We start from the raw sequence: 18,031 nt of genomic DNA, 5'->3' as shown, positions 1-18,031 counted from the left end.
ATTGATGAATTAAGTTGTGTTTTTGAGGTTTGTGTGAGTGTTTGTTTAGCCAGTGGTATTTGACTGACAGTGAACTTAATATAAAAAACTAATACATAAATCTATATTGGATAAAGCAATATAATGATGACCAGAACTTTCCTCTGCCATTGTTCTACCTAACTGCTTTGTGTAAAGATATGTTTTTGAAATTTTGTTCATGGTAAGGTATTGCTGGTTTTAGTTTTGTATAAACTTGGTCTTTTAGGAAGTTCATTGCACTATAGGTGATGTGAGGATAGTTATCTGACAAATAACTTCTTGTTCTTATGGTTTTTGTGCATTGCCATATTTCCTTTTGGAGTCTGGGTGAGAGCAACCACACATGGGAGCAGACAGATAGAAGCCAAAAGCCAGTCAAAAGACACGGTGTTGGTCCCTCATAAAAAAGAGCCAGCCATAAGCCTGGGCAGGAAGAATGTTTAGTCAAGTCATTAGCCATTAATAAAAGAATGAAGCAGTTGCAGAGGAACACTCCATCAGTGGTAGCAACCAGCTATAGAAAATTTCTGTGACATGGACAGAAGGCTGGTTTATATTCACGTAAAATAAAATGGGGGTGAGTCCCCAGATAACTGAAGCAAGGTCAGACAGAAAGGTGACAACCAAAGAGGAGATGAGTAGATGATGAGCTGTTCTTTCCCATCATCTCTTTTTCATAAAGGCAAGAGGTTGAAACAGCAATGGAAGATATTCATAGTACCCATAATACCGTGTAAAAAGTGTATGATATAATGAACCCTTATTATAACTCAGAGACCAATGGGGAATGTGTTTGTTAGTCTTTAAAGTCTCTACCTCTCCCACTTAGTTACATCATCACCTGTAGCAATGTGAGGTCAGATAAGTAACTTCCAACAGTATTGAAAGTATGCAGTCACCCATGAAAATCATTCATATTTTGGTGACTGCATAATGCTAGTAAATTTTTTCAGTCCAAGCCCTTGACCTGAAAGCGCATTTTGAATTTGAAATCATGTGCTAGACAGAGGCATATATATGCATTCTTTGAAAGACTGCATGTTGCTTATGTGTTAGGATACAAGATATGAGTATAATATTTGTCAGAGTTTATTTATTCATTATTAAAGAACCAACATAGTTTTTAGAAGAGTGTGTGCGTGTTTGTATTATTGGGTACTTAGTCCAATGTTATAATTTACTGACTTTGATTCTTATTATGATAGCAGTCATAAGTCTCTGATATAGTACAGTGTATGTGAAGTCCTCAATGAATGTGAGCTGCGTTGCATTTCTCAACATCATGCAGAATGGGCTCTTAGGTGGGTTTCATTACTAATGAATGGGCAAAGTATAGGAGATTTTTAGACAAAGTTGTTAATTACCTGGTGAAACACAGTCTGTTGTTACCTGTTACCCATTATTCATATTTTCATTGTCATTTTCATCCCCTTGGTGAACTCTAGGGTTTCTGTTTTGTTGGGGGAGGGTTTCTCAGCCTCCCAGGATTCTGGGACAAGTGATATTGCTTGGCATCCTGTAACAGCTAATGCTACATGCAAACCCTACATACATTATGTTATGTTCTTCTAAGTCAAGGCTCTATCAGTTAACTTTCAAACTGGTATTAAGTAAACAGGTATATATGATTAAACAGGTAAAATATTAATTAATCTCATTCTCTTAGCCACTAAAGAAACTCAGTGGTATTTGGAATGGCATTTAAAGTTCACTGCAGTGTTGTTAAAAAATAATAATATGTTTAATGCCATTCGGGAGCCATATATTCTACAGATACTTAGAGGGGACACCTGAAGGACATGTGAAAAAATAACAATTGAATAATTTGCACACAGTCACATGCACACTGAAAGTTGTTCATAAAATAACACTTTGAGGCACAAAAAGTCAGTCTCATTATGTTAACCACAAAATAAACTCATTGATATTTGAACTGGCATTCAGACTTGGTTATTAAAAAATTCATTTTATATTTATTGCTTTTTGGAAGCCAAACTCTACAAGAACCTAAAAAGAACACTTTAACAACCAGTGCAAAAATAATAGAATAATTTGTGCACATAAATACAGTCACGTGCACACTAACTGTTGTTCATAAAATGATTCTTCGGGAAGCATAAACAGTCGATAAGTACCATGTTTGGTGATCCTTGTTAGTACTGATATGTGGGCATAGAGTAGCCTCTCTTGAATTATGTGTTCTCTCTACTTTTATCCCAAACACATCAAACTCTTTCCTGATAAAATTATAGATTTAAAGAAAAATAGTTTTCTTAATTAAGAGTAAGTTAGATATAAAGGTAAAATAAAGGGTACAAAGAGGTATTCATAAAATACTGATGCCATAAAGCCCAATCACAATCCACATGTTGGTTCTCTGATGGTTAAAGGGATTTGCTTCAAATTTTCATGTGTCACTATTCAAGCAATGCTTAAAATTCTCTTCTTATGAAACCAAAAAATGTAACCTGTAAGTTTATGTAATTTACCTTATAAAAACTGATGCCATTTTTTGTAAGTTATGTTAAAAAGTTCCAGCCAAGAACATTTATCCTAACAACAAATTTAACTTCAGTAATTACATGACAAGCACTTAAAGAGTTTCAATGGATTTCATGTAGTCTTCTCTGATATATGAATTTTTCATCTTGATATTGTCAGCTTTGCAAAAATATCAAAGAAATTATTGTCTGTCGTGTAATACTATAGTGTCAAAATTGTGATAGGTAGAAAGCTGATTTTTAGTCACTACTGTGATACTGTATCAGCATTTTCTGAATTTCTGTTTCCCTACAAGGACAACATTGACATCTAGGTAGGTTAACCAAAGAAAAATTACACATGTTCAGCTAAAAGGGATTAGGTCATAAGCTGATGAACAGAATTGACTATAACCTTTCATGAAACTTCTTTATTTTTTGAACAAATAACACTATAGGATATGTTTATTCGGCCATTAAACTAATTTTTGGTAATTTCTGAAAATTCAGCCATCAGCATAGGTCATAAAAGCAGTGAACAGAGTTGACCAATAATACTGTAAGATATGTTTAATTGAACATTATATTGTTTAAAAAATGTCAGTGATAATTTCTTACAATTTGTCTTGGGACATGCCCATTTAGTTTTAGAAGCCTAATTACCCTTTTTTTTTTTTTACTTTTACATAATTTCCTCTAATAATCTTTTTTATGCTTTATTTTTTCTTTTTAATTTTTTCTCTTATCATTCTTTTCTCATATGTTTTCATATTTCATAAATAATAACAATAAGATTTTTGAGACATGAACCAAATACCCAGGGAGAAAAAGTGTGACACTTATGCCAGGGATCCCCTTGTACCCTTTGCTTCAGTCAGTTGTATTTAAATACTGTATACAGTAGTAGCCTGCACAGAAATGTAACAATAACCAGCTGATGGGTGGATTCCCTTTTACATTGTTTTACAGTATACAGATTTTGTTATCACAGTTTATTTCCACCCTGTGTTAGTTGCTATACATGCAGTACCAGTGCTTTTCTTTGCCACTGATTAATTTACCACTTCCTAAAATGGACCATAATACTAAAACTTGCTAGTTTTCAATTACTTTATGCCACACATGGATTACATAGTTTGCTCATCTAATTAGTTTTCATAACCATTGGGTAATTAAAAGAAATTAATAAGGAAATTGTGGAGGTCACCATCTGGCATTAAGGACACTAATTGTCGGAAATTAATTATTTTTACATAGATAATTCAACAGAGTTGTAACAACTGATATACAGGGTAACTCGGTTATAATATTAGCAAGGGGATAATATTAAATGGGTAAGATCAATGATCTACGGGCCAATAAGAGCCGTTTTTGGAGCTTGGAAAGTCCGTGAGAAGTCCCAGCGAAATGTTCGGTCGTTCTCTGCGATGGAAATGTCAATGATTAATAATTAGCTAGCATGTACGGGATCCCTAATCCACTTAGCTATCCAGTTAAGCCACGCTTCGACTTATATAAGTTTACGACACAATGAAGTTGCGTGTCCAAATCTTTAGTCACTGGATACACTAGTAATTGCAGCACTTATTCACACTGCTTAATAGTAATAGTACTATCAAATGGTGATTAACACACTTTTACAGGGTGAGGGCATTAAGCTAGAAGTAGGCATGCCACGTGGTTGGCCCTGTACCAAGGATAGGGTAGAATGAATGAGGATTGGGTAAATAGGATCTTTCTATAAGGATAAAAGGAAGGATGGGATGTTATCATGGGGAAGGTTCAAATAGGAGGTGACTAGGAGGGGCTGAGTCCTCATCTTTCTAGGAACAAACTTAGTTCGACGATCACTGGGCATTTGAAAGGATGGGGAGGAAGCTACCCCAGATGGGATGTTATCATTAAATGGCACTATAATTAAACTCAGGGCCGCTAAAGGTTCAAGGATCTCCCCAGGTAAAATTACTTCCGACACCTATCTCTCTCTCTCTCTCTCTCTCTCCTCTCTCTCTCTCTCTCTCTCTCTCTCTCTCTCAGACTTATCTTTGCCTCAATTTGACTTTTTCCACACCATGGAGAGTAAGTAGGTGCATTTTATAGGTTTCCTCATGCAGAAAGATTCCTCGTCTGAGCTGTCTAGATAAATGACGATAAATCTCTCAGACATCTTGTTTGCATCTTGTTCTAGTTCTCCGTGTGTTTTCTTGCCTGATCCGCTGTCCACAGTCTTAAGGCTTCTTTGAAAATGAGGGATGGGGAAGTTTTACCTGAGCCATATAAGCTCCTGGGGTTGTACTGATAATGGTATGGCATTTTCAACTTTATGTCTGCAAGTTCAATCAGTTTTCTTTCCATTACACATTTTTGGCTCGCAGAAGCTCCACTTTCAGCCAGGATGTGCACGTTCTTTATCAACCCAGTCCTTCTTCTTTTTCTCAAGATGATGTTGGGTTTTTTCAGGAGACATGCCCCACCAGGGCGTCATGAGTCTTAAACCATTGCTCTGCTTCATCTGTCCCCTTTTTTGTTGAAAAAAATGCTTCTTGACAAAGCCCTTCCTTGTTCCCCTCACCTGTTGCTTGTTTGGAAGCCATGGTTTTGCAAATGGCAGAAGTTTCGTCAAGGAAGCGTTTTGAAGGACTTCTGACTTGCGTGCGAGCAGCATCTGGAAATGAGGCCGTCTCTGGTTAGGGCACAGCGGCAGGAAGAATTCAAAGTCATCAAAATTCGTCACTGTTGTAGGCTGAGTTTTTGTCGGTGAATGGAAGATAGGTTTCTTGTGTTCAGCCTCTGACCACCATTCTTGATTTGCTTTGGAGCAAATCCTTCTAACTTCCTTTCGCTTACTTTGGTGGCTTTGGCTGTCCGAGCAAGGGCTTGAGTGGTTGGTAAAATGTTGGCCTTTTCATCTAAAAAGTACCGATTGACATTATAGATTATTTCCTTCGCTTGACTGTGCAGGCGGGGGCAACGAGAAGTAGATGTTTCCATGGTGGGTTACTGACACGGAATGACCTTGTCGGGCTGAGGTGGCAACGGCGACTGACCCAACACAGCGGTGTTGTCAAATCTCAGGAAAACATTTTTAATAATTTTAATTTCCCCAGCAAAAACTTAGTCATTCTTAAACATATGAAGTTTTATTATAAAACAGAGTAATTACCTTATATTTAGTGAGTATAAAAATATCAAGAGACATTTTGTCATCACTGTCGTGTATTTAGAGAATTGTGGCATTTGTGCGGAAATCCCGGGCTTAACGCGGCCACCGCCTTACCGGCCAAAAAGGCTGAGTTTCACTATAGCGTCTTGCGGAGGCATCTGGAAATGAGAGACCATCTCTGGTTAGGGCACAGCGCTTGGGAAAATTCAAAATAATCTCCTATTAAGCGTCTCTTTTGTGCTTCCAGTGTGGCGGAATTACGTTCAGTCATGACATTTGGGACCCAAAGGAATGTTGCTTTTTCCAGCTTTTGGGAAAGGCTTTACCATAAAGTACCCCATTTAAGCACTCCTTAAATAAAATTGTGCTAATGACAAAGATTTGCAACTTTTGAGAAGACATCAAAAGCATTGCCTGACACCAGTCCTTTCACAGTAAAATGTTTTAAGCGAAATTTACTTTTTTTCATTTTAATACTCATTATTGGTGATTGTTTAAATGACAGTGGTCATATTTTAGTTGTGTATAAATGACATATTACAAATATCTGAAAAGATTTATTTACCAAGAAAGTAAAATGGCATGTAACATATACAGTACTTTTGAATTATTCAGTGATAGTCTCTAAGAGTAATACAGTAAATGTATCCAAAGACTGGTATATTAATTTTGCATCTGAGTAGTTGACGTGCACACACTGTCCTTTTACAATTGAGCTTATTTAACCATAGACCTTGTACAACTAGTACTTATTAGGGAAGGCTGGCAAGAGAGTCATGACAAGTGAAAGGCATTAGAAATTTGTCGGTGTTTTGTAGTTAACTGTTGACAACTGCAAGCATAGCACAACTATTATTTGAGTTGTAGGTTTTACAGGGATTCCTTTGGTACTTATACCAAGGGCATTTATATTTATGCCCTCTTAATGCTCTGTTTTTCTTAGGCCTTTTGTTTTAAATTAGAAAGAGAATTTTATTTATTACTGTAGTTATTCTTCTATTACAAATGTGGTTTCATGTTCTGCTTTGCATGTGTAGATCATTCATTTTAGAATCTTAGAACCTTTAACTGAATGTTAATGTGTGTTATATATGACTGTAATTGCTTACAATTGCTGTTAGAGTATCATCTCTGCAGCCCTGATAAATATATTCCTTTAATGGAATATACTGTGAAATCTTTCAAGAAATGAAATAATAATATTACAGTATAGGACCATATGCCTTGAAGATATGAACCCTGAAGCATTCCTCATATGCTAAAACACTAAAGAAATTTCATGTCAATGTTGATTTATCACACTAGGTGCTGCAGAAAAGATCCCCATCGATAAGAAGTTTGCGAGGGGTTCCGTCCCATATTCTGCCTGGGCCTAAATTCCTGAATGTATTGGTAGATGTGCAACTTCTTTTCTTCTTAATGTCACTCTTACTCACACTCTTAACCACTTGCACCCAATGTCTTTGATCATATGTGTTTCACTCCAGATCACAAATTGTGTTTATCACAGGGTATTACTGTGCACTCAGAAGAAAAACATACGAAATATTTAACAGTTTATAGCTTGTCTTATACAGTATAAGAACTGTACCACGTAGCATTATTGCATAAAATATGGTACTGTGTTGGAAAATGAGAAGTTATTCTTGAATATTTATCACATGGCATTGTGTAGGGTAGTGCCTGGAACTGTAAGTTCTCCAGTCTTGAGGAGTTAATGTTTTATAATGCAAGCTCATACATGCTGTCAGAACAAACATCCCATGAGCCAAGGTAAAAGCACTGCAATTGGCAGCTGAGAATTCCAAGTAGCAAATTGGAATCCTTCCTTGACAATCTCAGCTAATTAGCCAGACACATTGGGTTACCAAAATTCTTGTACTCAGACTGAAGAAGTTGCATCTCTTGAGCGGTGCTAGATGGTGTTGCCCAAAGGACTTTAGTATATAAAATTTAAGTTATCAAGCTGAAAAAGTGGCTTTAATTTGGGTAATTTGGCAGAGACATAACTGATGAAAAGGGTTCAGCATAATGCAGTTTAAAATCTGTCCTAAAATTGCATGGTGCCATACCCAGTCTTTGTATATTTCAATAGTTATATCATCATTAGGGTGATGGTGATGCTTTGCATGAATTGATGTTAATTTTTACAAAACAGCAATATCAGAATGGTAATAAAGTAATGTATGCTCATTTTTTTTTCATGGAATCATATTAGCTTGAAAAAACTGCAGAAGTATTCAAGCATACTGCTTTCTCTTTGTTGAATGGTTTTAGATAAGCTGCAGCATACTTATCTTACTTTGTCTGAACTCGTTAAAAGAAAGCCACCATAAATATATATTTGTAAAATTGTAAATAAAATTGTTTTTAACATAAAAGTAGATGATGGGGAAAGTAAGCAATTTGTCTTTATTTAATGTAAATTAATTAACTTAAGATATACTACTGTACATACAAAGGTAGTCAAAATGTTGTAAATAGTAGTAGTAGTAGCTATGTAAGCAAATATTAAGTATGTATGCAAAGCTTATGAAAGAGAAAAAACTTCAGAAGAAATCTTAAAAAGGAAACTGGAAAATTCATTGTTTAGGTAGGACACTGCATCATGGGATGGGTTATGTTAGGATTGATAAGCTAGTGCACAGTTAAAGTGGAACGACACCCCAACTATAGTTGAAACTAATTGAAAGTAGGCATGATATACAATTTCTCATCAAGTTTTCCATTTTGATATTTTCATGCTCGTCTTTCATAAAACTTTTAGTATGAAAAAAGTTTAAAGCTGACCATGTTAAATCATGAACGCTGCATCATCAGAAAGGTTCTTCTAATTATTGTGTGGTGGCAAGATAGTTTGATTTACCTGAAATTTCCTAAATAAAGAGGAATTGGGATTGAAATAATAATGAAAATCTGCCAAATTGAAGACTTAAGTTTTGTATTTTCATTTTTGGTGCAGTGATGAAATGTACCATAACTATGAACTAAATGAATAAAGAACCAGCAGATTTACACTTCACCTGTTATGTAATCGCCTTTACTTAACCCTGTATAGTATATTTAATTTTCTTTCACTATATGTATTGTTATTTGCAAAATTTCTTGTAGTGGTACATCCATTTTACAGATAATACTAGACAGACAAGAAAAGGCCTTACTGGTTCATAGTACACTAACTGGGTGCTTTTGCATTGAACCTCTCACCAGTTAGCCCAGTTTAAATTGACAACTGGCACTTCCCTTGACAGTTAGCAGTGCCTAAAACCATTTTGGTTTCGTAATTTCAGAAAATTGAATATTTTCATTTTTTGTTATGTTTATTAGAAGCAGTTAACCCCTTGTTTCTGTTAAACATGGAATTAGATTACCTTATATTTAAGAACATAAGAGCAACATATTTAGTCTTTACCACTGTACCTTATATTTATGAACATAGGGCCCAAGATATTTAGTCTTTACCACCAAGCTGTGAGGGCTATTAAAGAGAGAGTGGCCAAGAGGTTCATGTACTATTTGTTAGTTTACACTGTGTAAGTTAACAGTTGGAGTGAACATTACAAGTGTCCAAATATGGTACTGGGCAATGTGCTATGAGGTGCTCAGTCACAGAGAATACATAATAAAGAAACAAACCCTACATATAGTTAGTACATTTATGTTCATACATTACCTCAATACAGTCTGTTGCTACACAGTTGTGTTAATGTTTGTGCATGGGATTTATTATGAATTTTGCAGCCTTTCTCTGCATCTTTTATGAAGTTTTGAAAAAACTTAATATATGTCATTATCAAGTTTTTGTACAGCAACCTAGATACTGCAACATTTCTGTTGCAGTAATGTTAGTTTTTAGTTGCGTAGTAAGTGTTTCTTGATATAGGTATTATGGGACATCATATTAGTACATCTTCACAATGATGTACTGTATTGAGATTCTAGGATACTGTATTAGTGAATTTCCTTGTGTGTGGAATGACTTAATAATTTTTGTTCATAAAGCTATAGGTTGCCTTTTCTTCCAGCAGGCATCAAAGTTTTGGATTTACTGTATAAGTCTTGATATTTACAGTATTTTTATATTTTTAATTTCTTAATCATTTTTTAGTTTATGGAGTGTACAGAAATCACAAAAAAAAAAAATTCCCCAGCATTCTATAGAAAATATGAGTCCCCATACCCTTGTCAGTTTTCTGTGAAGTAAGCATAATTTCCTTTCAAGAAAACAGCAGATAATGAATATCTCGGTGCAGACAGCATTTTTAGGTGAAGACAACCTGAACTGTCACTCACAACCCACAGATTAAAAGAGGAAGATACTTTCTACGTTGAGCAGGTCGCATTTAATATTTTGTGCTTTATTTCATTAAGATATCGTAGGTTCTTTTGTTGAGATTTTGCCTGTATGTGCAGTTTATGGGATTACCAAGACCTAAAGGTGTGAATTATGTCTTGTAAGTCCTGTGTTTCAAAATTTGATATCTATGCATTATAGTAATTGAGCAGAATTTACCTTTTCAGCTAATTTTATAAAAATCATCTTTACCAACTGTTATTTTCATTGGTTTCTTTGGGCACAAATACATTTTATCTATGTGGTTATTTAAGTTATTACATATTGTTTAGTATAAAGTGTTGTACTATGGTTTTTATCTTAGTCCAAGACTTCGATATCTACATAAAAGCTAAAACCATATTCGGTAGTTGTAAAGTAAAAAAGTTCAGAGTATATATGTATATACTGTATAGTGTATATATATATATGCATTACATTCACTATATGTATATACACAAGTAAATACTGTATATAGTTTATTTTTGTGTCCAACAGCACATACCATACCACAAGTACAACCATCTTCTTGGAAGCCTCGCTTGAATCCAGTTGAAGTGCACTCAGCACTCAGGTGTAAGACAAATTATCATCTTGCTTATTGGACTACTCTTTAACAATAATTTAGTATACTTATTGCACCATTCACACTCCATCATTGGTTTCATACATATATGGTGCTGTTGTGTGATGTTTTATAATAGCAAAATTTTCTTTTTTTAGATTCTGCATTTCTTGTTTTATATTACAGCTAACCATAGTAATAGCTCATTGATGATCTGTTGTCAACACTACCTTCAGTTCTAATGAGCTGTTTCCCATATTTCAGAGGGCCTCAAAGTTTGTTCAGATTTAGTCTAATGATATTTCATAGGGAATACTTGTTTAGGAAGTAAAGACAGAAACTGATACAGTATACTATATGATATATATATTGCTGTATTTTTTTAAGGTACTTTACCATGAAATGTGTGGAAAATAGCTTGTTAGGCACAAAATTAATTCAGGTTGCCTGAATAACACTTAAGGGAGGAAGGGAGTGGACAGATGAAGTAGTGTACCATTTCATCCTGAAGAGAATAAAGAAATAGATTACCTCTTAAAGATACTGTCTTAACAGAGAGAAAAGTGGCAAACCTGAGAATGAGGATTGTCTAAATATACCCATTATTGATGAGTAAAGTTCTACAAACATTCTATTTCAATGTTTATGGCACTTGAGAAACAATCATTTAACAATTAATCAATAAAAGTATGTAACTTTTTTCATTTATTTTATATACATTACATTGCCTGGTTTTGTGTTAGAATAAACTTCACTTTACTTTTAGATATTGCACTGCTTATGTTTATTGAAGTGGAGTCACTGCAGACTTCCTGCCCATAACATTCAGTTATTTAAATGAATATTGTAAATATAATAATTAAACGGATAAAGTTTGATGGCCATCCACAAGCTATGATTTTTTCTGTAATAACAAAATCTCACAGCCAGAATACATGTTTTCACTACCAACATCAAAACCTTTTAGCAAACTAGTCCCTTGTATATATCTTAGAGATACCATAAGAAAACTGTAGTCCTTACAGTAAATCAACTTCTCTCATGATAATTTAGTTATTCCAAGTCTAATTATCCCTAAAGGAAACTGATAAATCAGCATTAACCATTGGTAAGAAAAATTAAAGACGCAATTAGTCGTGGCTTAGTGCCACTGGATGTTACTATTGTTCTAGAACCTTTTTATTTTATTGACCCCTCATACTCCCCGTCCCTTGTCTCTGGGTGTGGGTTTTAGAGAGCAGCTGCTCAGGTCCAAATCATAATTTTATTCTCAGTTGTTGCTCTGAACTAATTGGTTAGGATTTCTCTCCTTCCATTTCTTTTTTTTCTTGGTCAGGATGGACCCTTTGTTGACAAGATAAGTGCATAGTTGAATGTGGACAAGATCATCCCTAGAATGCAAAGGAAGGGAAGGATAGATGGCATACTCTGTCATCCTTAGAATATAGGCAGCTGACATTTTTAAGTGAGGTTAAAGTTGAATGCCAAGCTTTGCTCTTGATGCTGGGCTCAATCTCATTGTACTTAGGACCTTTAAGGCACTAATACCATTGCATATCTCTGGGTATGAGCCATACAGCAACATGTCAAAAAGGGGTTCATCCATCCTCTTAAGTGTAGCTTCATGGAGGGCATGGGAAATACCTGGGTAAATGAAAACAAACGTCATTTGATTAATCAATAAAACTTTCTAAATGTTGATGACCAAAATATAGAAATGGTTTATCTGCCCATCTTCAAGCATCAGAATGTCAGAATGCAATGCTCCCTTTTTCTGCAATGAGCAACCCTCAGTGGATTGATTGCTAGAAATATTTTCAAGTCTAAGACTAAACATATGTACTTAAACATGCTTCAAAGATCTTGTGCTCTATTTGAAAGTTTGCCGATTTATGCTGTGGGTGCACTTCAGTTCCTTATATGATTATTCTCTTTATGGATAAGGAATCCAAGCCTATAAGGAAATGGGAACTCCTTTTATTGCATTTTGAATTATTTTTTAAGGATTGCAGTTAAATTGCATTTTCAGACTCCTTCAAAAAGACTTATGTCATTTATCATTGCTTGGATCATATTTTGATTATGGCTGCAGGTTGTACTGTGGACTAATGCCAGAATGTTTAATATTGTTATAATACTTGTATATCTTCAAGTTCAAAATTATTTAGCATGTTTTGTCATTACTTTAATGATTTCTAAACTAGATATGTCAAGTAAGTAACTATATTTTATATGTACAAATGAGAAAGACTGATGAGTAGTTTTTTTCATTCTGAATATATATGCTTTGTATATTAAGATTTTGTAGGTAAAGGTACCATCAGAAAAACTTCAGTAGCTATATATTTATTATAATTAGTCTCAAAAATTATTTTTGTATGATACTATAGTTATATAGACTTTAATTGTACCTGATGCCACAACAAAAGTCAAAACTGTTTTTATATTGCAAAACAAGTTTTTTCATATTCCATTAATCATATATATGCTTGTATCATGATCTTGCAATATTCCAGTAATCACCAGTCTTTAGTCTGTTATAGACAAACGAAGAAGGTAAACTCACTAAACATGTATCCCCTGGACCCTCAGTATATATTGACCAAGAACTTCACTTTTCGGTAAACATGTCAGTGAGTCTATGTGACTGAGACTCACTGGAAGTAGGCTTGGTTTCTTCAGACTTAGATCTTATGAGAGTTCTCAAAGGGCAGTTGATAGTGGATGCTGTACCAATCAAGAGCACTTTTCCAACTGTTTGCACTCCCATGCCAAAGCCATACAAATGTTGTAGCTCAGAACTGCAGATATCTGGCTCTGTTGCTACCGTCTGCTTTTTTCTGATTTCTTGACATCTGTTACCTTTCGGAAACAATGCCATCCAGCAGTAATTCATGCCACTCTGAAGAGTAATCTTCCAAATGGAAACCTTAACATTTGCACAGAGATTACCAAAAATTATCGAAGAGTAAAGTGAAGAAGCAAAACATAGTATGGAATACTATACTATACTCCATATATTTCACAAAAACCCAGGTAAAGAAAAAGAATTAGGTAATTATACAGCTATCATAATAAAATTACCAAAGAAGAAAGCAAAGAAATGAAGCAAAGTATATGTACTCTTTGCTGTATTACAGGAAACATACAGGGAAAAGAAAGCGATTAAACCAGATGGAAATACAGTACAGTAATCATCAGTGTCATTTAGTTAACAATTCATTAGCTAGTTAACAGCTAACAGTAGGAAAGGAAATTTCCTCATAAAATTGTTAAATTATTTAAAAAATTTAAAATACACAGAAAAATTGATATAATAAGCTGAGACGAAGTAACATTGCAAAAAGCTCAACAAGTACATTCTTCAAAGATCAAGGAAGGTAATTGCTTCGATAGTTACCAAGTATGGCACTAGCTAACAGGAGACAGTTTTGGCAACTGAAGTATTAGATAAGGTAAAGTTCACTTATACAAGCAGCTAAGTGGAAAAGGGCTGAAATAGATAATTTTAGAAGGAAAATAAATTAATAAGTACTGTACTGGAAAGCCATCGTGAAGAAAACACCTGGAGAGGACTGGCAGGACCATAGAAAGTGAGGTTATTGGTTAATACACTTCCGAGTCTCCAGAGGGTGATTCATAGGGAGACTACCTCCTCTTCCTCCCCTTGTCTGACAGACAACTAGTGATCCTGGGAACATTACTGATCACTATAACACATAGACTGTACTGTACATGTACAGTACTGTTTATAATTGATGGGGTTATGCTATAATAATAATATCTTTTTTTATGAAGTGTTACTTTAGCTTCAAACAAAAGCTAGTCCATCGTAAGTATATAGGCTATAATAAGAAATTGTTATTCCTAAATAAACATTTTGATTAGTCAAAGCAGTAAAGAAACAACAGGTTCATTGCTTAGTTTCAATAACTACAAAACAAAAAAGCTACATCATAAGGCAAATTAGCAAGGTCTTTAAGAGGAATGCATCGAGAGTGATGGCTTGTTGTAGACTTAAATTAACAGTACCCACTTAAATTCTGGTTGGGTAACAAATGAAAGCAATAAAAAATGTCTTAACATTTTTGTGTTTCCCAAGGTGAAAAGTATCTCAGTTTTTTTTAATAACAACTAGTTACTGTACCTTTCCGAGCTGGAAAGAGTGATTGTGGGATCTCTCTCTATACTTAGTATTAACCTCATTTCTCATGGAAGTGTTAGCTTGCATAACTATGCCTAAAGAGAGAGAGAAATAGAAACATCTTGCATCAAGGTCACTAGCTGGATATAACCTTGAAAATTTAAGACCATTTGGGGAAATAGGTAAATTACTTTACATTGAACCATGCCCATAATACAGTACTACTGCTAACAAAGACACAAGGAAACCTGTCAGAAACTGCTTCATTGTCAAGAACATAACAGGTTTCCTTGTATCTTGGTTAGCAATAGTACTCTATTATGGACAAGGTTCAATGTAAAGTAATTCACCTATTTCCCCCAATGGTCTTAGATTTTCAAGGTTATATCCAGCTAGTGACCTTGATGCAAGATGATTCTACTTCTCTGTCTCTTTAGGCATAGTTATGCAAGCTAACACTTCCATGAGAAATGAGGTTAATACTACGTATGTAGAGAGATCCCACAATCACTCTTTCCAGCTCGGAAAGATACAGTAACTAGTTATTAAAAAAATATTTGAGATACTTTTCACCTTGGGAAACAAAAATTTTAAGACATTTTTTATTGCTGTCATTTGTTACCCAACCAGAATTGAAAGATATTGATGGCCTGTCTCCTTTTGGAGGCTGTAAAGGACAATACAGCATGTCATAACTCATAATATGATTCAGTGGTCAGAGTAAACTGTCTAATAATTGTTATCCCCAACCCTTAAGAATATCTAATTGAAAGTATTACACAGGGAATAGCACACCCATGAATGATACCTGTTGTACTGGATATAGTAATCTCTAGTCCCTATGAAAATGTTAGGCAACTTTTAATGAACATAACAAACTCTGATTTGCTACAGTTTGTGTGATAAGCTATAGTATTTGTTATCCAGGGCTAGTGTGTCCAAATTAGATTCATAGGAAAACATGCTAATGCATTATTTGCAATTAAGCTAAAATGAAACATCAACGTATCAAGAAATATAAAAAAGTAGCTAGCATGAAGAGGCAGTTTTTTCTAGAATCATAAATACAGTATTTGATGTGCAGGTTCTGAACAGCTTCCCCATTCCAGAACCCCAAACCTATAATTCACTTGAAAAATATCACTTATTCTTATTGGATCAATGAGCAGCATTAATAAGCCAGCATGGGGCCTTGCTCCTTAGAGCAACTTGTAAAGTTTATTTTCTAATTTGTTGGTAAAGTTTTTTTTTTTTTTTTTAGTGTGGGCAAGTATTCATCATCATTCAATATTTTCTTGGAGATATATGACTTTTGGTGAAGATTGCATGGTCAATCGGCAGTGAAGCTGAACTGCTGTTATATATAATGGTTTTAATTTTAAATATCTACCAAGTAATGGTGTCTGGGTAAAATACAGAATAATAATGATTGAGAAGGAGACCATTATGAAGACAGATCTCAATGAAAATAATTGCTGCATTAGTTTTACTTTTGCAAAATCCTTTTCTGTGGAACAAAGGTCACATAATACTTGTATTCGAGAGGCTGTGGACACATTCATGAGGTTTTAATTTTATTTTTGAAAATTTGCTGGTAATCTTAACAGAAGAAATTTACAAATTATCATTAGAATTTCGCTGCCTCAGATATAGCATTATTAACCAAGAATTGTTGTATTAATAAATTACTGTATGTTGGTGTCGATGGCTGTGTTTATATGCTGACAATGGGAGAAAAGAAGGTGATGCCAAGGCTTTTTATGTCTATCTAGTTTGTTGTTGACTGGCTAGCACCTGACTCACTCAGATTTGGTAATACTTGTGTTCAATAGCCATGTTGTTAGTTGATGACTTGGGGTACTGTAAGGTGGCAGTTCCAGTGTACATTAAAGGAAGGGTGCGGTCCAGATCAGTGGAGTCATTGTTTTATAATATACTGTACTTGTTTTGTAGGTTTTCACATGCTTGTAGGCAGGAAGAAACCCCCTCCCTCCCCCATGTGAATTTGGTGGCTGTCCTGGCATCTATTGCAGATAATAGGTCCAGTGGGTCAACATGTTTCTCTTCATAGTACTTTCTGATTGTGCCCTTATGGACATAGCATGAAATCCTTTTTGAGAGACATATTTTGGTCATTCTAGTGTAAGTGCTAGCTGCAACCCATTTTGTTCCTTTTACTGTACTGTGCCTCCTTTCATATTCTCTTTCTTCCAACTTACTTTCCACCCTCTCCTAACAATTGGTTCATAGTGCATCTGCGAGGTTGCCCTCCTGTTACACCTTTCAAACCTTTTACTGTCATTTCCGTTTCAGCGCTGAATGACTATATTCAATTCAATTCAATTCTAGTGTAAGTGCCATGGCATCAGAAATGTTAGATGACATTCATCTTCCTAAGTGCATCAAGCACAGTTAGGGATGGATTAATTCTCATCTGGATGATCAAGATGTGGTTTTAAATTATAAGATTAATGGTGGAGACAGTGTTGACTGGTTCAACATGCCCAATGATGGTCTCTTTTAAGAGAGACATTGCTTTTGCTGCTATTTATAGTTATGTGGACATGGCAATCTACCTAATAGAAGTTGCCTTTCATGGTTGGGGCCCATTGGGGTGTACTATTCGTCAGTGATCTTGATTTTCTATAAACAGTGCCATCATCTCACATGTTCACAGAGCCTTTTCTCATTTTTCCAGTTGGCATTTTGTACCCAAGGAATGTAACTGGGCTGCCCAAGTTCTAACCAGTGACAGTTATTCCAATGATAACATGGACAGACAAATCAAGGAGATCCTTTATGAATGGCACAATCTTCCCTCTTCACAACCCCCAGAATCACCAGTAAAGATAACCCCCATTAGGGTATACTACCATGCTAGCATAAATTTGGAGTACTCATAAAGATGAATATGTTTAAAGAGAAATCATCACTGGAACGAGAGTATGTCGAGTCCCCTGCAGAAGAACAACCCAACCCTAAGCATGTGATACTCTTAGAAAGAAGAATTTTGTCTACCAGTTCCAGTGCCTTGTTTGAGAATATACTAGCAGTCAAGACTGGGGTGACTGCACTGCACTTCTCCAAAAGAATTTCATATGTCTAAGAGGGTGCCACCAGAAAGCCACTTGAAAGTGACAATAATATACGGACCTGGCAGGATCTAATATCCACCACAAATGTTATCAACAGTGGAGGCACTTTTGCTGCCCGTAAGCATTAGAAAATCTCCAAGACAAGCTAATAAATTTCTCGATGTTTTGGACTATGTCCTCCGATGAGATGGCCCCCCATGTACCATGCCCTCAGAGTACTCTTAGACTAC

At 35.2% G+C, this 18,031-nt stretch overlaps 1 protein-coding gene across 4 annotated transcripts in view; it reads left to right on the top strand.

Annotated features, from left to right (window-relative positions):
- Positions 1-18,031, top strand: part of ATP8A (ATPase phospholipid transporting 8A1) — a 126,983-nt gene that overhangs the window by 104,379 nt on the left and 4,573 nt on the right. For 2 of the 4 annotated variants that reach the window (XM_067095585.1, XM_067095326.1), the window contains exon 23: positions 10,496-10,573. The exons of the other annotated variants lie outside the window; for them this stretch is intronic. In XM_067095585.1, coding sequence (XP_066951686.1) covers positions 10,496-10,573 — 78 coding nt within the window. The remainder of the gene's footprint in view (positions 1-10,495; positions 10,574-18,031) is intronic. 4 annotated transcript variants of the gene reach the window in all.

This window comes from Macrobrachium rosenbergii, chromosome 1 (assembly GCF_040412425.1).
Source record: "Macrobrachium rosenbergii isolate ZJJX-2024 chromosome 1, ASM4041242v1, whole genome shotgun sequence".
Taxonomy (NCBI): Eukaryota; Metazoa; Arthropoda; class Malacostraca; order Decapoda; family Palaemonidae; genus Macrobrachium; species Macrobrachium rosenbergii.
This window is presented reverse-complemented; position numbering and strand designations above follow the sequence as displayed.